This window comes from Armigeres subalbatus, chromosome 1 (assembly GCF_024139115.2).
Source record: "Armigeres subalbatus isolate Guangzhou_Male chromosome 1, GZ_Asu_2, whole genome shotgun sequence".
Lineage (NCBI taxonomy): Eukaryota > Metazoa > Arthropoda > Insecta > Diptera > Culicidae > Armigeres > Armigeres subalbatus.
This window is the reverse complement of record NC_085139.1, coordinates 303,213,066-303,238,454: the sequence shown is the minus strand read 5'-3', so window position 1 is coordinate 303,238,454 and position 25,389 is coordinate 303,213,066. Positions and strand designations below refer to the sequence as shown.

Sequence of the window (25,389 nt, the reverse complement as noted above, 5' to 3'; positions counted from 1 at the left end):
TATATCAAGAAGAGCAATTCCAGTCGAATATCCTTCAGATTTGTTGAGCCGAATTAAATTCGTTACTCTTAATAACTGATGGGTGGTTGAATGCCCATGGCGAAAACCAAATTGTTCATCAGCAAAAATAGAATTGTCATTAATATGAACCATCATTCTATTTAAAATAATCTTTTCAAACAGTTTGCTTATTGAAGAAAGCAAACTGATTGAAGCGATAACTAGAAGCCTCAGCTGGATTTTGTCCGGCTTCAAAATAGGAACAACTTTGGCGTTTTTCCATTTATCTGGGAAGTATGCCAATTGAAAACATTTGTTAAATAAATTAACCAAAAAGGATAAAGAGCTCTCAGGAAGTTTTTGATAAGTATGTAGAAAATACCATCATCACCCGGGGCTTTCATATTTTTAAATTTTCTAGTAATAGATCTCACTTCATCCAAATTAGTTTCCATTGAAAGGTCAAAACATTCTCTTGATTGAGAATGTCTTCGAAGCTCCGTGTAACCTGATCCTCAATTGGACTAGTGAGACCTAGACTAAAATTATGGGCACTCTCAAACTGCTGAGCAAGTTTTTGAGCCTTTTCGCCATTTGTTAATAAAATTTTATTTCCCTCTTTAAGCGCTGGAATTGGCTTTTGAGGTTTTTAAGAATTTTGTTAATTTCCAAAGGGTTTCGAACTGGGATCCAACTTCGAGACATTATTCTCAAAGTTGGTATTTCTCAGAATAGCGAAACGTTTTTTAATTTCATTTTGCAAATCCCGCCAAATAACTTTCAACGCGGGATCGCGAGTTCTTTAGTATTGCCTTCTTCTCACATTTTTAAGACGGATCAGTAGCTGAAGATCGTCGTCAATAATAATGGAGTTGAATTTAGTTTCACATTTAGGAATTGCAATGCCTCTGGCTTCGACAATTAAATTTGTCAAAGATACGAGAGCATTATCAATATCACTTTTGGTATCGAGAGGAATATCAACATCAAAATTCCTATCGACATACGTTTTATATAAATCCCAATCAGCTCTATGATAATTAAAAGTAGAGCTGATTGGATTATAAATGGCTTCTTGTGAGATTTCAAATGTCACAGGAAGATGATCAGAGTCAAAGTCAGCATGAGTTACCAATTGGCCACACAGCTGACTTGAATCCGTTAAAACTAAATCAATTGTAGAAGGATTTCGACTGGAAGAAAAACAAGTTGGTCCATTGGGATATTGAATAGTATAATGTCCTGCAGAACAATCTTCAAATAAAATTTTACCATTGGAATTGCTTTGAGCATTATTCCATGAACGGTGTTTGGCATTGAAGTCACCAATTACGAAGAATTTTGATTTGTTGCGAGTCAGAATTTGAAGATCAGCTTTCAACAAATTCTTTTGCTGCCCATTGCATTGAAAAGGCAAGTAGGCTGCAATGAAGGAAAATTGTCCAAAATTTGTTTCAACAGAAACTCCCAAGGTTTCAAAAACTTTGGTTTCAAATGAAGAAAATAATTTATGTTTGATACGTCTATTAATGACAATGGCGACCCCACCACAGGCGCTGTCAAGACGATCATTTCTGTAGATAAAATAGTTTGGATCTCTTTTAATGGAGAGTCCTGGTTTTAAATACGTTTCAGTTATAATGGCAATATGCACATTATGAACTGTTAGGAAGTTGAATAATTCATCTTCCTTACCCTTTAGAGAGCGGGCATTCCAATTTAGAACTTTCACACAATTATTTGGATCCATTGAAACGGAGTCCGATAACAATTTTTGTGTGTACTTTATACCAACCTGAACAGCTTCAGGAATGGTATTTGCTTTGAACATTGCATCAATCATGTGATGCAATTGTTCAGTTAAAAAATCAAAATCGGAAGCAGTCATGCTACCTGAATCGGCAACATGACCGTTATTTTCCGTTGGGACATGGGTATAAACCTCATTTTGAGAAGAGAAATTTTGTCTACCAGCAGCGATGTTTGCATACGTTGGTACATTAAAAATATTGGAATTTACTGAAGTACTTGCTACCCGTTGACGAGCGGCAAAATTTGTTTGTGAATTGTGGTGGGTATGAATTGCTCGACCGGTAACCGGTTTCGAAATTTGAGCGTTTGAAAAATTTCTACCCGTCGAACCTGGGATCCGATTGGAATTTCCCGTCATCAATTTTGCACGGGAATTCAAAACTTTTTGCGTGAAGGGCATTCCCAGAAATTGGATTTATGATTGCCCCCACAATTTGCACATTTAAATTTATTGGAATCTTCTCTCACAGGACATGCGTCCTTGGCGTGAGAGGTTCCACCACAAATCATGCATTTAGCATCCATGTGACAATGTTTGGTTCCATGACCCCACTTTTGGCACTTACGGCACTGGGTGGGGTTTTGTAAATTTCCCCCAGGCCTGCGGAAATGTTCCCATGTAACACGGACATGAGACATAATACAGGCCTTTTCCAAACTTTTCATATTATTTAGTTCACTTTTGTTAAAATGAACTAAATAAAATTCTTGAGAAATGCCCCTCTGGGAAGTACCAGAGTGGGATTTCTTTTCATCTTAATTACTTAGACTGGTGAAAATCCAAGTAATTGAGAAATTTCAATTTAATCTCATCCAGTGATTTGTCATCAGTGGGGAGACCTTTCAAGACGACTTTGAACAATCGCTCAGTTTTGTCGTCGTATGTGAAGAATTTATGGCGCTTCTCAGTTAAATACTGAAGAAGACGTTTGCGATCGTCAAAGGATCCCGGCAAAACGCGGCAGTCACCCTTCCTAGCAATCTGAAATGAAACCTTGATCCCCTGAAGGTTACTCAAAATCTCATTCCTAAAGCCAGAAAACTCGGCAACAGATACCACAATCGGCGGAATCCTTTGCTTTTCGCATGAATCGAATCACCTGGGCTAGATTCGATTTGCTCAATATCATCATTAATCAAATCGAACTGATTGCTCAGTTCGATAGGAGAAAAATTATTTCCGACATTAGAGTTTGAAGGAATATCTGAATTCTCCAGCTTCCTTCTATTTTTCCGCGCTTTGGCAGGACGGTCTTGAAACCTTGTTTCTTTGAAGGAAGTGGAGAATTCAAAGACTCCCCCTTCCTCTTGTTTTTACTAATACTCATTGCTGAGCGTGGAGACGTGACCTTCTAAGAGGTTTTTCCCAGAACGGTGTCCCTGCAGGATTACCACCGCTTGTCGGAATTTTACTTCCGCAAACGGGTCCAAGGTAAAACGAAGGCACGGGTCCTTGCAAAGATCGTAACGGGATCAGTGGGTACAAATAGCGCTAAGAAGCACCGTTGAAATTAAAATAGCTTCAGGTAGTATTAAAACTTCCTTCCGCAAAGAGAGAAAGAACCGCACAGCACGAAAGCACGATGCGGTCTGAATCATCCATTAACTTTGATTTCACGAGGTCCATGGTCAACTCGTCATCAGACCGGCTCGCGAGTGCCGTTGTAAGGGTATCATTGGTTTCGGGTAGACTTCTCAGCACCATAGCGACCATCAACTGCGAATCGAGCTTCTGGCCAGCATTTGATAGGCGTAAGAAAAGACCTTCCATTTCCTGAAGATGTTGTTCCATATCTTCACCATCACGGAATTGTAATTGACAAATTCTCTTCAGCAATGTTACTCGGGACGTGAGTGAAACTTTCTGGTGATGTTTTTTCAAAGCCTCCCAGGTTTCTTTGGAAGTTTGACAATTTCGGATAATGGAGTACTGACTGTCTTCAACAAACAGTGCAATCGTTGCCCTCGTTCGATCGTCTCCTTGCTTCCAGTCATTCGTCATTGGATCTGGGACCTGCTCTGAGATATGCTTCCACAATCCTTCACGAATCAATAGCATTTCGATCCTGAATTTCCAGGCTTCGTAATTAGCGTTATTCAGACGCTCCATCATGATCTTATTTGTGTCCATCTTGAGCGGTTCCAAAGTTTCGATCAATTTCTTCGAAATCTCAAACTCCTCAATAAAGGCCCATAACCTATTGGAATATTAATATGAGGCAGTAGTCGTAACAAAACACGTCTGTATTGGATGATTAACAAACATAGAATGAAAATTTATTCTTTCTATTTATTTAATATAAACAGTTTCTAAGGAGTAGTTTTTCGTCGCCTACTCGACTTCTCCTTCACTTATGCTATATCCGCACTACGGCCGAATAACATGTTATTCGCGCTTTGGTGTTATTCGGCCAATAACATGTTGTTCGAAGGTAATATTCCCATACATTTTGAACGGCCGAATAACACCTTTGAAAAACATGTTATTGCGAATAACATGATACAACTGATCGAATTTGCTGCTCGACTGAAGGCCGAAGGCCCTGCGCATGTTTTCTTGCATTCAAGTGCTTGCTCATTTCGCGTGTCCAATTGGATTATACGGCAATGTTTTTTTTTTATTTCCTTCTCGTTTTCTATCGGATTCTTCAATCAGCTGTGTAGAACAACGGAGCTGAAAATTGACAAGGTATATTTCATGATGGACTGTCGCATTTAATATTAGATATTTAATATTTAATGCTTAATATTTAATATTCAATTTTTTATATCTAATATTTAATATTTGATATTTAATATTAATTATTTAATATTCAAATTTTAATATTTATAAATATTTAATATAAAAAATTAAATTTAAAATATTTAATATTGAATATTAAATATGTAATTAATATTAAATATTAAATACTAGTCGATCCAGCAGACGTTGTCCTGAATAGCAGGCAAAAATACGCGTAGAAGCCCATGCGAACTTTTCATACGAATCTGTATTCTAGTTTTTCATGATTTACTCAGCTTTGGTCGTGATTTTCGTAGGAAAAAATATCATATAAACCCGTCGGAAACAATAACGAACATATCTGCTGAAGGAATGAAGAAAATCCATCCAGCTGTTTTCGAGTTATGCGGATACGAACACAGACCATTTAATTGCTGTTTTATATATATAAAAAAATACAGGATTGGATGAACAAAATGCATGCATACATTTTTTAGAATTACATTTTGATAAAATAAATTAAAAGACACATATGTACGTACATGGTATTTGAAATTCATGTCGATCATAACTACATATCTTCTAACTAAACAAATTTCAAAAAAATGAACATGTTAATTGTAAGTTCGAGAAATCATCCTGGCGACATGTTTTATGTCTTGAGAGTATAGAACAAAACATCTTGAAACACCAAACAAATATCAAAAAATGACATGTTATCAGAAAGTCGTGAGAATGTAATACAAACATCTCACAACTTACTTCGAACACATTATGTTTTGTATTTCATCTTTCTAAGTGTTATACAACAAATTTCTTAGATTCGGTATTACTTGGGAAACTTTCATAAATAATTTTTGAATTCATAAAAAATAAAGCTAGATTAAAATTGAATCGAACCCATAGTTAATAAATGAATAGATTTTCAGGTTACTTACATTTTATTTGAACCGTCTAATTCATATTAACTTGAATATATTTAGCCCTTAATAAGCTATCTGCCTTTAACTGAATGCGTAGGACTGCGAATCAAGAGTTAACAAGTTCGGTTTTCGGTTCAGTCTAGTATGTTTTCCGGTGGGAAATAATCTCGATTGCTTGGGCATAATGTATCCATTGTACTTGCCCAGAGGCGTCGCGTGATCAATTCTTCAACCTGTGCACTATTTTAATATTTCGAGAAAAAACACATAAAAGGGACCTGAAATGATAAACGAATCATTTTCCAGCGCGTTTTTTAATATGTTTGCTTATTTTGTTGCATCTAACTGGTTCTTAGCTACTTCTTATTTTCTGAATTAACTCAAACTTAACTAAGCTTAAAAGTGATAGTTCGTAAAATTGAAAATTACTATCATCAGAATCGTTCCCTATGAGACAAATAAGACATATATCTATTCGAAAATTATTGAGCTGACACTTTCAATTCTAATTTGTTTATTCGTAAAATGAGACGAAGTTATAAATAGAGAAAAGGAAATTGGAATATATCAATCATGCAAAGTTGCTAATAATAATTTGTAATTAGCATGTCATATCAGAAAAATTAAGTCTGTACAATAAAGAGAACAATGAAGTTCATAGCTTTAACTCTTCTCAATTAATAATTATTCTATTTACAATTTATATCTTTGATCAATATTCTGGACTGGACAGATGGCGAATCCAGCTTTCCACGCTCGGTAATGGCGGCTTGTCGGTGTGTAAAAATAAATCGGTCACTGTACTTTTTGACACTAGCTGGAGGAAAACTCACTGGCGAAAAGGCCTTTTTTTCCTTCCCCTCACCCACGAACGCCAGTGGGCTTTCCTCCAGTTAGTGTCAAACAGTACAGTGATCGATTGATTTTTAACCACCGACAAGCCGCCATTACCGAGGGTGGAAAGCTGGATAGTTTTCCGACCATCAGCATGGATATTTGCTCATAAAAATTTTCATAAATTTGTGTGGACCATTGACATTTGACGTACTCCCCTCCCTAACTAAAAATATTGGATTTCTCGAAAAAAAACCTTCAGAAATAAATTTCTTTGAAAATGTTGACCCGTTTCATATTCGCTAATTCTGCGACAAGAAGATGAAATGTCTGTTCACATTATGTTAATATTGTCGGATACTTCAATGTCGAATATAATTATCGTATTTGTAAACAGGCTTTATTGCAAACGCTGTTAGCAGATGACTATTTCTGTTTAAATTGTCGCGCTAGTATTATCCGACAGTACATTGTCGCCAGGATAAGTGGATATGTAAACGGGCCATCCCATCAAAAGCGCTTTTGCTTCGCGGTGCTTATACAAAGCGGAACTTTCGTCATGGAACGCTTTGAGGGAGCAGAAATGCGCGCGCTTTACTCTTCTCTTTCGATTTTGTTCCGATCGCGCTCTCTTCACCGAATCGCGCATGCGCTGTTTGAAGCGGTTCTCGATAGGCATCAAACCGTGCACTGCCAGCGAAGAGCGCTTTGACTACCTATACATCGCCGATTGCGGTTAGAGCAGATGACCCACACATGCAAAATAATGCGTGTATGATGCATGACAAACCGTTCTCGACTGAAAGTTCCGTGTTGATACAACATGTGGTGTCGGTGGGTTGGTTCGGTATCGTAGAGAAAAATATAACGCGTCCCCATCGCAGCATTTGGTTGCCTCACATCACATGCCGCCTATAAAAAACATGCATATTTTCCGTTTATGTATCTAATAGTCAAATTTGCATGAAACATCTATCAAATGCTTATAATTAAAATATGTGCTTGGATTAGAAAGACAAGAAATCTATCTAGAGTTTAAATGTTGTGGATAAAATTGCCACATGTGCAGTGCACAGGTTGCACATGCGGACGCGACGCCTCTGTACTTGCCAAACAGGACACACACTTATGCAATGGCGGGCATAGAAAAGCTTTCAAATTTTAACTGAGAAAATGGTGAAGGATACCAAGTTGAAAAGCGGGCCAGGTACCACTTGAAATGTAGACCCATAGAAGAAGAAGAAGAAGAAGAAGAAGAAGTGAATGAGTTTGAATATCTTTATTTCGTTCGAATCATTTTACTCTAGTATCTATTATAGTTAGTAGTACTCCACGATCCCTTTCTAGCGAAACGTAGTTCCGTCCCTGGCCTCGTTTACCTAAGTTAAGATATAAATGGAATGGTTTTTGTTGATTTTGGCAACTAATACCATCTTCTCTGATGATGATTACGTGCGATATCATCCTGCGTTGTTTAATTGTTATTTTATTATAAAAATTGGAAGTTACTTCGTACATACTCTTGTACGTGAAACGACGGTGGGTTTCTTACTCTTAAAACCAATTATAATACTATCACTACCGGCAACTTGTGGTCTTCCGACTTGGTGACTGTATCGATCACTAGTTCGCACTTCACAATCCGACTCAACTCTCGCACATCGACCGTCGTTCTTCGCGTCCGAACATAGACTGACTCCCTCGCTCAACGACTTTGTCTTCAAGGGCTACATGTGGTCTTCGATCATTACACCGACCAGTGTTACACCGATGCTATACTGATGAATATATGCTCGGTACAGTGACCTTTTGAGCAAAACTGGATCTTCAAAATAGAAAACAACATCTGTAAACAAGGTAATGAAATTACCTACTTGTAACCACAGCTCCTAGCCGATTTCCGATGGAAAAATGAGCAAAATAAAATTTAAACGAAGTACACAAATACTTCTGGCTTTTTATCGCACACTAATACTATTAATTTCATCCCATACTGAACTCACGCCTTCGATGTTTGGTCCCCTTCTTGAAATTACGAAAAAAAATAGCAAATCAATAAATCTCATTACGGTTATTTAATCGCAAACAGAATAATTGTTTAATAATAATTGAATTCTAATTTGAAGAATCTCGCTGCATATTTGTAAACAAACAACACACTGCTCGAAAAAACTTGACGCTTGACACATGCTGTCAGCTGTCAAGTAGTATTACCTAAAATGCTAGTGCGAACGGTTTTGTTATTCAGAAGTAACACCTTCGAATAACATGTTATTCAGTTGTAATCTGAACAAGGCATAAGTGTCATCTACTTTACTGCGGGGGAAAATACACCAACGGACTAAAATATTACTTATAAAAGGAATCTGGGAGTATTTCTTTTTAGGAGATTTTTGAATTATTTTAGTAAACAATTGTGAAAAACATTTTGCAACAAACCTAAGAAAAAACTCTGCATAATCTTCTGCTAAAAGTACTAGAAGAATTCGGATTGAATGGAATTCGAATATGCGCATCATCTCATCATTCTAAAACATTCTTATTAGAACATTTTTTATCAGTTGAAACTCTCAGGTTGGAACCATTTTCTTGCTATTTGAAAGGGTTCCAACGTCTTTATCTTGTAAGCCACCATTAAATGGCTTAAATGCTTGGTTTTGATGCAGTTCGATGTTTACAGAAAAATAAAGCCTTGTTAGAGCACCTCCACGGGAGGCCTCATCGCTATTCTTATAATAGCGCTCCTTCCCGAGTGCTATTTTAGGATAGCGCCCCATCTTCCCACCGGTGGTTTCTGTTTTAGGTATAGCGACTTCGTAAACATATCAAGTTCTCACCGGGGGTTGCTAAAAGTAGTCATCATCTTCTTCAATGGCTCTTTATTCCAACTGGAACTTGGCTAGCTGCTCAACTTAGTATTCTATGTATTAGCATTTCCTCAGTTATTAATTGAAAGCTTTCCTGTGCCCGCCATTGCTTGAGTATTTATTTTGTGTAACAACTATGCCTAGAGCTCGCTATCTCCGGAGGGCAATTCTACGCTTTTGCTCGTAAGGAACTGGAGACCCGTCATATTAAATTTGTTCACCATTATTCCTTCTGGATTTCCTTCATCCTGGAAATTTCCTTCGTGAATTTATACTTCCTGTCGAAGAAAGTCCTTCTGAAATTTCCACCAGTTTTCCTACAGGAGTCTCTTGACAAAATCCTGCAGGAATTCTTCCAGAGTTTTTGAAGGAAAACATTTGTAACAGCATCCGGAAGAATCCGGAGAATTCTCTTGAAAAAAAAACTATGTTTTCAAACGAACCACAAAAAAATACAGGGCAATTCCAATACAAAAAAAAATCCCGAAAGAATTTGCAGTTTCCATGGAAGAAAACCTAAAACTATTCTGGGAGAACTGCTAAAGATTCTTGAAAGAACACAAAGATTTCTGAGGAACTCCCGGAAAAATCTTCTAGGGATCCTATAGATGAATTTCCAATACAATAATTTTTAAACAAACTACATAAAAAAACTTTCTGGAGTTTTCTGGAGGAGCTACTTCTACTTGAAGGACATACAGAACAATTACTAAAGGATTTTTCTGAGGGAATCATGGAAGACCTCCTCGAATTAACTTGCAATAATATAAAAACAGTAGAATTTTCATTCGCGAAAAATCTATGAATATTTCAAGCTCTAGCGGGCGCTGGTGCGAAACGCTTCTCATTATAGTTGATTAATTACTGTAATTACGTCGCGAAGTTGAACTGGGGCACTAGATCCAAAAAAATAACATTTCCCTTGCTATTTAATTTACGTCGAAATTGTTCTGGAAAAGAAAAACAAATTTTCTGCAATTTTTTATCGCAATACCAAAGTGACGTTTCACAAAATAGCTACCCTGTATGGAAATTTAGCAACCCAGTATGGGGCGCTAAATTTGGAAACTCACGGCTAATTTTGAGTTGCGTTCTTATTTTACATTCCCGTTTAGATACCTCCGGTGTACAAATGAGTCCCTATAAAGGGCCCGGAAATAGCGATAGGGACCCAGATGGGGACTCCCGTGGAGGTGCTCTTATGCAATCAAAACATAATTCAAATACTGTATTCGAAATACAATAACAATAATAATTCAAATGAATTTTTATGACTCATGATCGACACGCTTTGATTTGAAATGTACGAAAACTTCATGAAAAATCATGAACAATCACCAGTCACAATCGTTTACCGCTGAGTGTCGGGTCATAAATACAATTCACGACCAGCCCTGTCCCCACCAACAATGACCAGTTTAAAGCGCCTGCTCTAGTGATCGTGAGCATCGACGCTTGTATTGTAGCTACACGCGCCACGACCTTGCTCAAGTAAATCGCCTTGAACTGCTTATTTACCGTCACTCCAATAAAAACCCACAGCCGCAATAATCCGATAACGAAAACTCACCCATATTTTTCCTCCGGTTCCGAGGCATCTTGCTACCGTTGTTGCCGCCTGACTTCTTCCCGCGATGGCTATCGGACCCTATTTTGGCGACGATTGTCTCAGCTGCTTCTGCCACGATCAATAAACTCAAACTGCTTCGGCTGCTAGCGATACCGAACACTGAATCCACTCCCTCTTCTCCGCCTTCTGTTCTGATTTGTTCCACACTCGTCTGTTTCACCTTCTCCGCAACAAGCAGCGCACACAAGACCTTTGTTGTTGTTGCTGTTTTTGTATTCACTAGTTTTTGGCTAAATATAAAAATTTTCTTCTTGCACTTCTAATAAAACTAATTTTCGATACTCTTGATTTTCTGTTTCTTTCTCTCTCACTCGCTCGGTATTACGGCGATGATCAGGACCTCCTCGGAGGACAGTTCCCGTGGGTTTGTTCGACGCTTCTGAAAGTACCTTGACTCGTGGCACCAGTTTTATACGAACAGCACTTGGCACCTTTCAGCAACAACGGCGACGATGACGAGTAACAATAATTATCACAGGCAGCAATATTGTGCAATAGAACACTTTGCATGGTGCGCTTGTCCTGCTCAAGTCGCTTCTCACTTCTGACTACTGCTGGCTTCTCTACGGTCCTACTGCTACAAGAACCGTCCGATTGTCCTTTTCTCGAGTGGGCCGCACTCGCACTGTGCGGAGCCTTGATTCACACCTGGTGGGATTACGCCACCGAACGCAACACTTTCAACTTCACTCAACACAAAACTGCGAAATCGCGACCGAAAACGATGACTAACCTGCGAATAGCCTACCTGGAATCACCAGTAATGAGGGAAAAATCGATTTTCTGCCACAGCACTAGAATATCACGCGTGTGCGAATGAATACTCCACCACTCGCGCTTTTACACAAATCCATCCGCAGGCAACACACGGGGTATAATCGCGAGAAAATTTTTACTTTTTCGCTTTGACGGATGCGAACGAATGACGGAGGCTGTCAAAAAATGCGCGCGCGCACGCGGATGTACCCTTCAGAAACGTATGTGCAGATTATCAGGGGTGGGATAAGAAAATGATCCTATTTTGTAGAGTGCTTCATGAATGGGTCGTATCCAAGATGAATACACCACCAGGGTATTCACCTTGTACAGTACTAGGTGTTCCAATCTGCCAAATTCACGATTCAGCCATCTTGGATTTTAGTATGGGAGAGCCAGTCGGTTTGTTTACACACCAAAATTTCAAATCTCATTCCAGCAAAACAGTTTGCTGGTTGTAAACCAGCAATGCAGCTGTTTGCTGAAATCCAGCATTTGCTTAAATGATTTACTGAAAATCGACTAAAGTCATGTTATTGCTGGAAATCCAGCAACTGTGTTTAACTGTCAAAGTAACGGGCAAGAGAAAACTGAAAACGCAAGAAAAACACAGCCACCATTTCCGCAACATTTGTTCCATTTCTGCAAGTGAGCATGTGAACTGCATTTTCCAATATAAAAAAAAGAGCCAAAACTGCTGTCGATTATTCGGATGCTGAAATTAGACAACTAAATATTATCTTGAAGACATAATCGAAAAGTAAACTGTTATTTTTTTCTTAGGTATTAGGCAGCAAGGCGACACATTAGTGCATTTTTGCAAACGGCTTGTGGAAATGTTGACGGGTTTCTGCGACGCATTATTACGACAGCGATAGAAAAATTTCAATAAAAAAACATCTACATTTCACATGCATGCAAACCAGGTGCAAGATAAGCTACATCAGGATGCTTCCCAATATATAGAACATGATATCGTAACAACATATTCATTCCCGAGTCTATTGAAGCCCTCCCGTAGCTAATCGCACAAGGAAATGTGGAAGCACGATTAAGATATGACGAAAGAGCTAGCACAGGGTCTGAAGACCATTCAGCGGCAATTACTCTTTTCGAATAGATTTTCTCATGATGTTTATCGCTAGTCATGCAATAATCTATAGCGATTTTATTACTCATACTTTTGATGGATCTTAAGAATTTAATTTGACACGTCTATCATTGCAAGAATTTAAGGTTTTCTAATTTATATATTGTTTTGATATTTTCGTAATGGAATGAAATTGCTGGAAATACAGCAAATTATTTTCATTTTGGTTTTGCTGACCGTTCAGCAAACCTCTATCGACATTGCTGAAAATACAGTTAAGTACCTGTCAGTTTGATGATTTTCATGTTTGCTGGAAGAACAGCAAAATAAATTTTGCTGGATGAATTGCTGGTTAAGGCCAGTATCGACTTAAAAAGTAGAGAGGTGACGGAATTTCGTTCAATATTACCAAGAGGAATTTTGACAACTGATCTGCATGGAGCAAATTGTCACTTTTACTTACGGAATAATCGAGCAGAATATTTTTCCGAAAGTAAAGTGACAGCTCTCATTACTTTGCGTGGGAACCTTACAAATGCCAATTTTGTTTTTTGTTCTTTTCATGTGGATACTGCTGTAAGAATTTTGTTTCGATTCTTTACTTTTCCGATTCAGTGAACGGAATTTAACATGTGATTGAGATAGAAAAAGAAATTTCTTTTGAACACGATACCAACCTTTATACAGCTCGGCAAAATCCAGCAAAATTTTGCTGGTTTCCAGCGAAAAAAATTTGGTGTGTTCTTCTCGCCCATAAATTGGGAAGATTGAAACACCTAGCTGTGTATTCATCTTGGTCGTATCCATGAGACTGACACTTCACTACCAGTTCACTACTAAAAATCCACACATATTTATTGATAAAAATCCATAGATTTAAAGGCTGCCTCACACCTCGGGAAAATTTTCCAGCGGATTTTGAGCCCCGTGTATTTTAAATGGGGCCGGGATTTTGATTTTCCGTGTCCAAATTCCGAAAACATCGCATATGCAAAAATGCATGGGGAAAAAATCCGCGAACCAAATTCCCGAGGTGTGAGGCTACCTTAACCTGGGTGCTGCGGATAGAGCCGCTTTCCTGCTCTCAAGCGAGTAGCGGGATATTTTGAAATCAATCCTATAGGCAGAATTATTTTGCAGTTCTCCGCCTGTCAAACTTTCCCCGCTCTTCGAATTTCTCTTTCCATGCTGCATGAAGGCGCACCAAGGGGTTAGAAACTTTGCCACCTTGTGGCAAAACCGACTTTTGCACCACGAGAAGACTCTTCAACACACTTCGACACACCTGTTCAGATTAATTGAAAATTATCATGGCATCACTTAAGGGGCACGCACGACACAAGACAGTTCTCAAAACAATTTCCATACTTTTGATCTGATTTTTTGAAATATTTTTTCCGAACATTACTTGCAGTGTCTTAGATAAAAATAGCTTAAATTAACTCAAATTGGGTTGTTTAGCGCAGAAAAATATCTAGTTTTTTGCCGTTTAACATAAAGAGCATGCTTTCCTGATCTCCAACATATTTTTATTTTGTTTGTAAACTTTTTATTTACATTTTTGTACAGGAAACAATAATCCATTTCAATCGATAGAATGACACTAACATTCATAGAATGACAGTTGGCCCATGCAGCATAAGAACAAATTTCAAGTACCATATAAATTTAAAATGCAAATTAAAAATAGTTCCGGGGCTCCAAAAATTATGAAAAATTGGGGTTAGGCTCAGATTTTTATGCAGATTCAGAATATGTAAAAACATATATACCCCTAAACAACCCAATTGGACTATCTTTTCTGAGATTAACATTGCTTAGAAACGGATATTTTAGGATATTTCCGAGGATATTTCCGTGTGGCATGATGCTGTCATAATAACAAACAAAAAGGAAATAATCCTCGACTTTATTTTGATATTCTTCTATACAATAGCCTCTTCAGATTTTTGTCAAACTGCATCACAGGCATCAATGTTCTCACATCTGATAATTGCTGTATCAGTTGGTGCAACCGCGGAACAGAAACGAAATAGTTTGTAGCATGCAAGACATGGAAGAATGATCTGATATCAGGTGTTCCTGTCCCGGTTCCTGTATTGTTGGTTGGCGAAAGAATCCTGTTTGCTCGCGACTCAAACTTGAGCGACACCGGGCAACCTGTCTAATAGGATGTGCCGGCATGAGGATATGCAAATATTGTCGCGCTTATCTTTTTTTAGAGTGCTGCGGCGGTCTTACGCTCGCAGACTCGACTGCGAAGGTAAACGTCAAGATAGCCGCCGTGTTAAAAGATAGGCAGAATTTTGCCGCTCAAAACAAAACCACGTGCTTTTCGCGAAATGACAGCAGTGTTCGATTGTATTACACTACAAATAATCCAATAATTTTAAACATGTGCGGTCACTAATAAAATAGTCAGAAAGCATGACTTTTATATTGCATGTGTAGGTAATACATTTTAAAACTGTGCATATATGCTCAATCAGCATGTACAATAACTGTAATAAGCATAACAAATCAAAAATATGTGTGAGAACCAATAGTCAAAATCCATAACGTCTGACATATAAAATGGAATCGTTTTGTTAATGACAATGATGACCGATCCAAAGAACCAAGCGAAACAAAAAATAATAAAATGGAGTCTGAAAAAAATCCGGTTCTGTCGTGGTGATCTTTGAATTTTCTAATAACTCTTCAAATGCCTACAAGTTTTTAGTTTTTTGGAATAAAATATTAACTGTGTAACCAAATGCCAAGTCGCAATGAAGCTGCGGTATATTTTCAAGCATCACAAATGGGTTTGTTTCCTGGAGATTCCAATATTGGCTGGCAGGTAATATATTTATGCTTTTTCTAGTGTTTAATTTTACATAACTTAATTGCTCTTATTATATTATGGTTCCTCTAGGTGCCGAGGTCAGTGAATACGCTGGTCGCAGATAATTATTTCGTATTCTACGTGATCTATCATCCTCCTTTTGATCCTGCCAAAATGATAATCGAGACGACAGTCTTTGTCTTAAGCAAAACAAGCCGGTTCCCGACTGAACGTTCCGGTCGAAAAATAATCCGCTGACTCGCAAGCGCCCCCGGGCGAAAAGGACTGCACTGAGCAGTAATGTTTTTGTTGAAGATTCGTACAAGTTGCGAGCTTTGGGAGCAACGGTAGCGTTCACATCCGTCGCCTTTCGCCAGTTCCCTGAAACGCAAGGTAAGTGTTCAAATTGCGTCTGGCTAAAAATACCAACACTACAAAAATCCAATATTTTTTAATATATGCAACGACACATAAAAAGACCAGATCGTCTCAACCATAAAGTTTATTTGGGCTTTATGGATCACAAAACCACACACATACCCTTAATAAGCGTGAATAATTGTTCTCATTAATAATCCGTTTATAAAATATGTGTCTAGACTAATGGCTAAAATCCATAACGTCTCACACATAAAATGCACAACTTTTGAACATATAACTGATACGGATACGAATGATGCGAGAATGCACAACAATGTGAAAAAATAACAAAATGGCTACACTCGTCACTCGTCATGCATCTGTTACAGATGCAACTTGGAAGCATCTGCCTGAGAACTACTCCAAAAATCAACTGCTTTACTGTTCATCTAGTTGGAAAGCGGCGATTACGGAATTCCCATTATACGGCTCCATTTGGCATGAACATAATATTCGCTGACGATGACACCATCGCCACAGCAGTTATCCACTGCGACGGGTAATCTACAGGAGCCGACTTGGCAGCAAAAAAATCAATAACAGCATCAATTTATCGCTGATATGCATACATCAGTGATGGGAAATATTATCATCCGGAAAGTTTAACGGAGGTAGGTAGATTGTGTGTTCATAAGACATTAGGATTTTTTACACGATCGAACAAACTTGAACTGCATATGACTTGTTTTTAGGCACCGGCGACGCTCCTGCAGTAACAAAGTGTTTACAAACATGACAAACACAAAACCGAATGTGTTTAGCCAGGAACGACAGGCACGTCAAACACGACCGCTCCAATATCAACAACAATATGTGCGCTTTTCCAATGAATAAATACTCCGTCAAAGAGGTTGCTAAAAGTTCCCGATATTGAAGAATAAAGAGGTGGCATCTAGATCTCTGCCGCGAGAGCCAAAGCAGCGAATCTCATATAGCCTAAACAGCAGTACCGCAAGTCTACTAGAGAACGTCGATTCAACCGGCTCCAACGGGAAGGAGCAAATCAAAACCATCACCATAACTATTTCGCTGAAGATGGCTCAGCAGGTGCTGGCAACAAAGAAGCCGATGAATTGATAACGCTGCTGCGGGAACTATCTCAGGGGAATGTCCAATTATAGAGCTACATGTGTGATGCCGAGAAACGGCGACACAAAGAACATGACACGACGGTTAAGTTCTTCTTTCATGCAATAAAGGTGAGATTTTTATAGTTAATGTTTTTAGCTGAGATGTAAAAAGCATATTACTCAGCTTACAATTGTAAGACACAAAAATAATTGCGATTTTTTAAATTAACCACACTATAGGAATCATCTTCGGAAAACAGTAGACCTGCACCGCCGTATTGTGTTGGCCTCGGTGTTGACTGTCAACCCGAAGAACTTGGACATTATTTTGGAGCGATGCAGTACAAACACAAAGACTGCTGAGAAAATTCTATCACCCCACCGAATCTAAACCTCTGACGATATCATTTTTCCAATGAAAATAATCGCCGTAAAGCCACGCTGCTATGAGAATGTGTTGCCGTGTTGCTGTTTCGAAATTGGATAACAGTCGTTGCTGCTATCACGACACATGTGTAATATTAGGCATTTCGCGAGTTATTTTCTTAATTTTTCTTCTCATGTACACTCAGGAAAATCGACACATACTTTATGGCAAAAATCCATGTATTTTGAAATATGCATATCATGTGTCGGCACATACCAAATTGCATACAAATTCACACATGGATACAATGACCCACATAGATAGTATGTATGAACGCTCATGTAATTCATGCGGGCGCATGAAATATATGTGTCAAAAATATGGAATGCATTTGGCAACCCCCATTGCAAAAATCCATGTGTAAACTCATGAATATAATGCGGAGTTTTTTGTGAGTGTATGGTGTTTTAAAAGAATAATTTAAAATTTACCCCAGTTGTGTGTTCAGGACAGTAAGCTTTGCATGTGCACTATTGTGAATTTTATTTGTCAGTGGTAACCTCAAGGTCATACATAGTTTTATATGTAGTACTATATGCTTATCTACAATTTTTATGATAATAAATCTAAACTATTTAAAAAAACTTATTATAATGATTTAATTCTAATGATTTCACAATGATGTATTTATATTAAGAAAAGCTCATAGTATATATAAATAAATTCTTTCAGAGTTTATAAATGAGTCTCATAAGGTATATCGCAATAAATAATTCGTTTTATGTTCCGAGACTTATACAATATTTATGAGGCTCACACATAAAATTTATTGTTATGAACTAATTGCAAAAATCTATAGAGCTCACACATAAACCGGATATGGATTTTTTTGGCAGTGAAGGATCAAAAAAATAGTGGATTCACCCAAGGGGAACGAAACAGGTTTTTTTCGGTGGAAAATCCCGAAAGAGAAAGCATATCGTGTTTTGTCTTTGCGGGATGTGCTGAATTCTTCCGCTTGAAAAACCTTGTGTCGTTCGCCCTGTCATGAGTTTTTGAGGCGCCGCCATAAAGCAAATATGACCGTAGAATATAAAATCCTCATTGTTTTGTTTTTTTGTAGCTGTTCACCAGTTTCAACTTAATCGAAAAGTAAAAGCTCATCTACGGATATCTGCTGCATGATGCTCAGAAGGTTGAGTAACGGAAGCTCCAACTCGGCGAAAGCGCTCTGTTTAAAACCACTGTTCCGGATGATTTCTCCGAGTCGTAAACGAAACCCACCCGAGTTATTTTCCATTTTTGGAATGCAAGTTTTTGGTCATCGAAGATTAGAGATCGAGCAGAATGCAAATTAGAACCTCCAGTTTATGAAGATCATTATAAGAGCTGCTGCTGAATTCTATGCGACGTTTGTGATGTGATTCATATATAATATCGATGGCTGGTTCTAGAAAAAAATGTGGTACAGCTGTAAAATGTGTGTTATTCGCAGGAAGGAATTTGTCATCTGAAATTAATACTATACAGAATTCATATGCGGACAAACGATTGCTACTAAACAATGTACATATAACTATTTTTTTTTTGTAAATAAAAGATAGATATGAATAAATTTTGTTTTTTTGCATTAATTATCGGATTTGAAAGCTCATTCTATATATCATTATAAACTATATTGATGAATGAATATCAATTTTATGGAGGAATACTATTCAAAATTATCAACAGATCATATAAAAAGTATAACTTATCAATAATCAAATATATGTGTACCACTTATTCATTTGTTATGTTTCATACACATAAAATGTATTTAAATTGGGCAATTGCAAAAATCTATATCGCTCACACATAATCCTGATATGGATTTTTTCGACAGTGTAGTGAGATGCAGCCGGAGTCACTGAGTACATGGAGAGTGTTTATCATGGCAAGTGCATATCCAGCTTTCCACGCTAGCTAATGGCTGCCTCGGTGGGTACAATTGTGGTGGGCACTTGACACTAACTGGTTGTTTGACAGTTCCATCTGTCACTGAATTTTCACACGTACCCGTTCTTCTTGGTATGGCTGGTATGGCTTCTGTTGTGCGGTGAGAGTAACGAAGTACAAAAATGTTATCATCGAAAGTTTCTACACTTTGCGCTGAAGATATTAAGCGGTATAAGGAAAAAATATTAGTGGTTGGTGGCGAAGATCCGTATAACTTCAAATACAGTACTAAAACCCTGCCGCTCACCGTGGATTACGATGGGATATTGTCATACTTACTCAGCACCTTATCGTTTCGAACGGATCAACCAGTGCGAAACAAAAAATCGGTGGAGGCTTATAAAAGCTTTGAACGTGGCTTCGTAAAAAGAAGTAAAGGATTCAAACGAGAAAACATTTTTGCTGTTTTGGGAACGGTGCTTCATAGTATGCGCATAAATGAACCCCCTGCGACGTGCTGGATTCTAGTTCAAAATGAAGCCGGAGATGGAAACGAAGTGGGAGATATTCTGTGTGCACATTGCGATTGCACCGCCGGAGCAGGTGAAACTTGCTCGCATGTTGCTGCAGTATTGTATGCATTAAACTTCGCAAGGGAAACGTGCTTGGGAAAGCAGGTAAGTAAAGCATATGCCCAAATCGCAAATCAGTCCCGATATGTGTTGGTGGAAAAGATATTTTAGTTACTAGATAAAGATTGTCGCTTCGGTTCCCTTTGTTCTGCTGTCCGGAACATGTTGGGTACCAAGCTGTCAAATCGTATGGATTTTCCTTCTTTGACATTTAGTTCCCCTATCCTCGCCAGCAAAAGATGTTCCGGACAGCGACGACAGCGACAATCTTTATCTAGTAACTAAAATATCTTTTGTTGGTGGCAAACTATTTTATTTTACTATTTGTTTTCTTTTTAGATTTCTGTTACGCAGCTTCCGTCATACTGGACAACACCATCGGGCAGTGTTCACGAAAACCTGTATGCTTCTGTTGACCGAATTACATTTGGACAAACTGTACGGACAAACTGCGAGCTGCAAGATAGCAGAATTCAAAGATCCGAAAGCGAACTGCAGGAGCTTATCAGAAAAATCAATGACTCAGGGCAAACTGTAGCTGTTGGTGGCGCATTTTTGAGCTAAACGATTGCTGCGACGATTGCAGTGAGGATAATAGTAAACGACAGTACATAGAAACAACTTTTTCATTTCAATCTCTTTTCAACGAAAGCCTTGACGCATTCCTTAGAGGATTTGATAGAATATGGCAGAGAAATGGATTGGAATTTCGACGATAATAATTGTAAACAAATTGAAATTTTGACACGTGGACAAGCGGCAGATTTTTTATGGTTTAAATTAAGGTACAGCAGAGTTACTGCATCGAACTTTGGGAAATGTGTGAAGACCAAAATTGAAAAACCGACTTCGACGTTAATTAAAGCAATTTGTGGACAAAATGCGGTTCAAGATTATCCTGCTACTTTATATGGCAAGCGTAATGAGCATCGGGGTGTGAAGGGAGCTATAAAATTGTTTGAATATCGTAGCCATAGAAATTTCAAAAATAGAAAGTGTGGTCTGGTGATAAATCCTTCATATCCATACTTTGCAACCTCACCAGATTTCTTGTTTAAATGTGATTGTTGCTCAAAAGTTGTTGTTGAAGTGAAGTGCCCATTCCGATTTGAAAAACTCGACAGAGGAAGGTATTCAATCCTTATTACTTCGACAAAACCCATACATTGTTAAAGACTCGCATGGTAATTTAAAAATGAATCACAACCATGAGTAACTCAACTGTTCTATTATCAGGTGCAAATGCAAATTTTCTTCATCGTATGGACTCTTTATTATTTGGGCGCACAAATTTACAATTTTCATAAAAGTTCAAAGAAACCAGGCATTTTGGGAAGCTAATTCATTAAAAGCAGCAAGATTCTTTGAGTGTGTTCTAGTTCCGGAAATGCTTGCGCATTACTTTTCATCACCAAAACCAAGGTAGGCTCGAGGAACTTTCATTTCTTTGAGTATGCATAATATGAATAAAATTTATAAACCATTGTTTAATAAATCAATATTTTTAACTTCCAGGCTTCATTTTATTATTGGTGGACATAAATTTATAAGAGCGCAACAAACAGTGACTACCATTTCTAACACATTAACGTTATTGTGTTCATTGTTGAGCATAGTGATCGGAATAGGTCCATTTAATATTTCATATTTCCCTCTCAATGCTCCAATGGTCCGTTCAATCTCATTTCTTACTGATGCTAATGATCGTTTCTCTCAACAGCCATAGAGCTCAACTGTTTTTTTTTTCTGCTAGAAGAATCCGGAACTCTTAAGGTAGCGCCTTTGTCGAGGACAACTTTCTGGATTGTAAAACCTCTGTCTGCTAGTATCAAATCATTTTCTTGAATTTGATCCATATATCCACAAGTCTCAGTGACTTGCTTATCCGATGTACGATCAGAATAAGGTTTTGAAATAAAAGAAACTGAGCCGAATGGAGTTATACTAATAACTAATTTTGTGGTGTAATGGTGTTTATAGTTTGAAAACATCTTCACAACTGCATCTTTGCACCCTGGCTTTTCGGTGAATATTTCAAAACAATCTATAATAGGTCAGATCTATTGTTTCACCATTGATAGTTTTTTTGAATTTGGGTGGCATATTTTTTTCTAGTAAATATCGCGATGGCCATTTGATTAGCAATTTCAATTTTTCGTACAACGAGTATAGACCTGAATAGAAGTACTCACATGAAGTAGTCACGGCAACTTGAAATAAATGCGATAACGTCGTGAAACACATGTTCAATCTGAATCGCATTAAAACCAGTATAAATACCTGCTCTTTACTGAGAATTGAAGAAAAAACTAGTATGCGCTTTTCTACAAAATCGTACAATAGTTTCAATGAAGTGAAACTTGGCAATCCCGTGAAATGAGCAGTTTTTTGTCATTCCCTTTAAAACTATTGAGATCAAATCTCAGTGAACTAGCTCTAGCTCTCAATTCATTTAGTTCTTGTTTTGTGTGTTTGATGTTTTGTGTGGTACCCCCCGAATTGTTAACACTGTTATTATTCGTTTCCTGAGTCGGATAATTGCAAACTCGTTTTCGTCCACAAATTCTTTCATGTTTTCGTATTCCTCATTTGCTGTAACATACTCTTCCTGCCGATATTCCTCTTCTAAGCGCTCTTCTGTAAGGTACTCTTCCCTGAGGTACTCTTCCTCTAGGTACTCTTCCTCTAGGTACTCTTCCTCTAGGTACTCTTCCGTAAGATACTCTTCCTCTACGTATTCCACTCCTGCGTACTCTTCTCCAATGTACTCCTCCTCTGGAAAATATTTGAAAAAATCGTCCTCTATGGGCAGGTTTGTTCCATCATTTTTCTCGACCTCATCCTCAACATTGCTGAATTCCACTGTATCCTCGACCAAGATAGCTTCGCCGTCAAAGTTCACACTCGACCATTCTGGTAAATTTTCTTCGTAAACAATAAAGTTGCTGCAAACTTCCGCCGTTAGGTTATGTTCGGATCCGGAAGGAAACTCGTCGCCATCAACTGAAGATTCATCAAAAGTTGCAGGTGCTGCGTATGATGGTATGTCTGGATAGGATTTACCTGAAATATAATGAAATCATTTGGTAAGTATGCAAAATAATGTGTAATAAATGCTCACCTCGATTCTGTTCATCCACAGTGTCAGCTTTACAATTAGAATTGTTCGTCGCGTGCAAGTATAACGTCGGAATCCAATTTTCCGCACTGGTATCTGAAAGTTCAGCTGGGCGACCTATATGCAAATGGATTAATTAGTGGCTTTATTTATATTATTGTGTTCAAATGCACTTACCACCTTTAAAATGACGACTGCAAATTCGGGCATGTTCGAAGTTGATATCTACGCATCCAACAGCTTCAATCCACAAATATCTCCTAGTAGTCCCAAGCCTGGTTTGACGATTGGGAAGCGATGAAATGATAAGGATTTTTCTTTTGCTTCGTTGAAATCGAAGAACAATCATCGACACAGCAAAACAAAACCATTTTTCCAGTTTGTTTCTGTTTCTCACGATTTTGAATCAGTACGTCACAATGAACATTTGACGTTTTCCTCCAGTAGTTGTCAAAATTCTTCTTCCCCACCGATGGGTATTACCTACCTTGGCAGCCATTAGCTAGCGTGGAAAGCTGGATACGGTGGGTAAGATTTTCATTAACTCTGTTCTGTTTAGTGACCGTTGCGATTACCTGAGAAGCAACCAGCAGGAAGCCGCAGTATTCTATTTTATCTCGAGATGCATAATATAAAGGCCCTTGCGATTCATCCGCGGTGGTTGTTGGCGGGGTGCTCTTCCCCACCGTGAGACTATTTGGTTACCACCACGGATTTGCGATCAACGGGTAGAGAAGTCGCCACCTGGAAGTCGATGTTGTGTGTTTTACATGCCTTTTGTATTATTACCGTATTGTTCAATTACGGGACGGGAGATACGGATTGGTGAATGGTCCCAGGTGAATGGGTTTGGTTTTAGTGGGTTGGATGAGAACCACAATGACTCCCATCCCCACACCACCTGAGAACATCATCAGGTGTCCATTTACCATTTCTCAAAATAAAAAAAATCTTGTTTATTTTTGTGTATTCCTTTTATATCGTTTCATCACATCGTTTTCCCTTGTCACATCTGAGTTGACTTGCCAAATTTTGACATATGCTTGAAAGGAATATCCAAAAATATAAAGGGTTAGAAACAGATATTAAAGGATAGACGAAGAAAGTGCACGCTTAGACGAACTTGATAGGATATTCAAAAAAGTGTTTAGTTTGATAGGGTTTTTTGGTATTTTTTTTTTTCAGAAAAGCGGAAAGTGTCGTGCCCCTTGGAAATGGTCTGCATCTGGGAGCTGCGGATAGAGTCAAAACGAGTGTCAACGAATCTCCAAAGCAAGCTGTCAAAAAGTATCCATCCCATCGAGAGAGGTTTTGTGCATTTTGAACACAGCCGAGAGAGTACACGTATAAATCGACTCATACTAAATATAGCTCATTTTGAACAAATTTCAATTTTCTGGCGTCGTTTTAAATATACCGACGGATTCAATGTAAGTAGAGGTATGAATTAATTTAACATTCGACATGTTAATTAATACAAGGCAGTAAATTTACGAAATCTTTGTAATTAAGTTTATAAAGATAAACACAATGATAATTCGATGTGAGAAAATCGTAACGTGTACATTGAACACCGAGAGGAAATTTTCGAGTTTCAAGCAAAATATCTTGAAAATTGGATTCGATCGAGTCCGCAGCTCCCAGGTCTGCATCCCCCTCGGGTGTTCCTGTCCTGGTTCTTGTCTCGGTTCCTGCACAGTTGGTTGGATTCATTGAAGATTCTTGTTTGTTTTTGTGTATCTCTTTTGTATCATTTCACCATTATTTCATGTGCTGTCAAACTCAGTTGTCTTTAAACGTCTCATGAAAAGGCCTTTTGCCAAAATTGACAAAAACTTGGAAGGGATATAAAAGATTAGAAACAGATATTGCGCATAAGCCCCAAAATTTTATTCCCACCTTTGGGTTTCCGCGCCGAGCACTCAGCGCCAGACTCGGCGACAAGGAGATAGTGGTCAAGTTGGTACTCCTGATTTTTTGACAACTGATGTCGATTGGTTGTGTGAGTGCACCGGTGTCAAAAATAGAGCTTTTAGCTGAAAATTTAATTGTCAAATGCACATTTTGACAGCAATATAGATGTATGAGTGAATAAAATGTACAAATGCTCTATCGCGGAAGCAGTCGCTGAAGACAAGTGTCAATGATTTCAGTGACGAAACGAAAAGTTTCAATGCAAAAAGCAATATCAAAGAATAGACGATGATAATGCACGCTTAGATGAATTTAATTGGATATTTGAAAATCAAAAATAGTTGGATGAGTTTTTTGTGATTTTTTCTATAAAAGCGGAAGTGTCGTGCCCCTTGATTTTTATTAGCTCCCGCGAATACCCCCAAGTCTCGGTACATTTCGGTAGTGATTTTACCGGACTTATTAGTCTTGTGTC

At 38.1% G+C, this 25,389-nt stretch overlaps 1 protein-coding gene, 1 long non-coding RNA gene and 1 pseudogene across 2 annotated transcripts in view; 2 read left to right on the top strand and 1 right to left on the bottom strand.

The window, feature by feature from the left end:
* LOC134207841 (interferon-related developmental regulator 2) overlaps positions 1-11,721 on the bottom strand; it is a 37,535-nt gene extending 25,814 nt beyond the window's left edge. The window contains exon 1 of the mRNA XM_062683794.1: positions 10,729-11,721. Coding sequence (XP_062539778.1) covers positions 10,729-10,756 — 28 coding nt within the window. The 5' untranslated portion in view covers positions 10,757-11,721. The remainder of the gene's footprint in view (positions 1-10,728) is intronic.
* Positions 11,722-15,981: 4,260 nt separating this feature from the next.
* LOC134216905 (uncharacterized) lies at positions 15,982-17,941 on the top strand. Its single transcript, XR_009980871.1, has 3 exons — positions 15,982-16,489; positions 16,571-17,077; positions 17,189-17,941. It is a non-coding gene; the product is annotated as an uncharacterized LOC134216905 (long non-coding RNA).
* Positions 17,942-19,432: 1,491 nt separating this feature from the next.
* On the top strand, positions 19,433-21,308 carry LOC134207525 (uncharacterized; annotated as a pseudogene).
* The last annotated feature ends 4,081 nt before the right edge of the window (positions 21,309-25,389 follow it).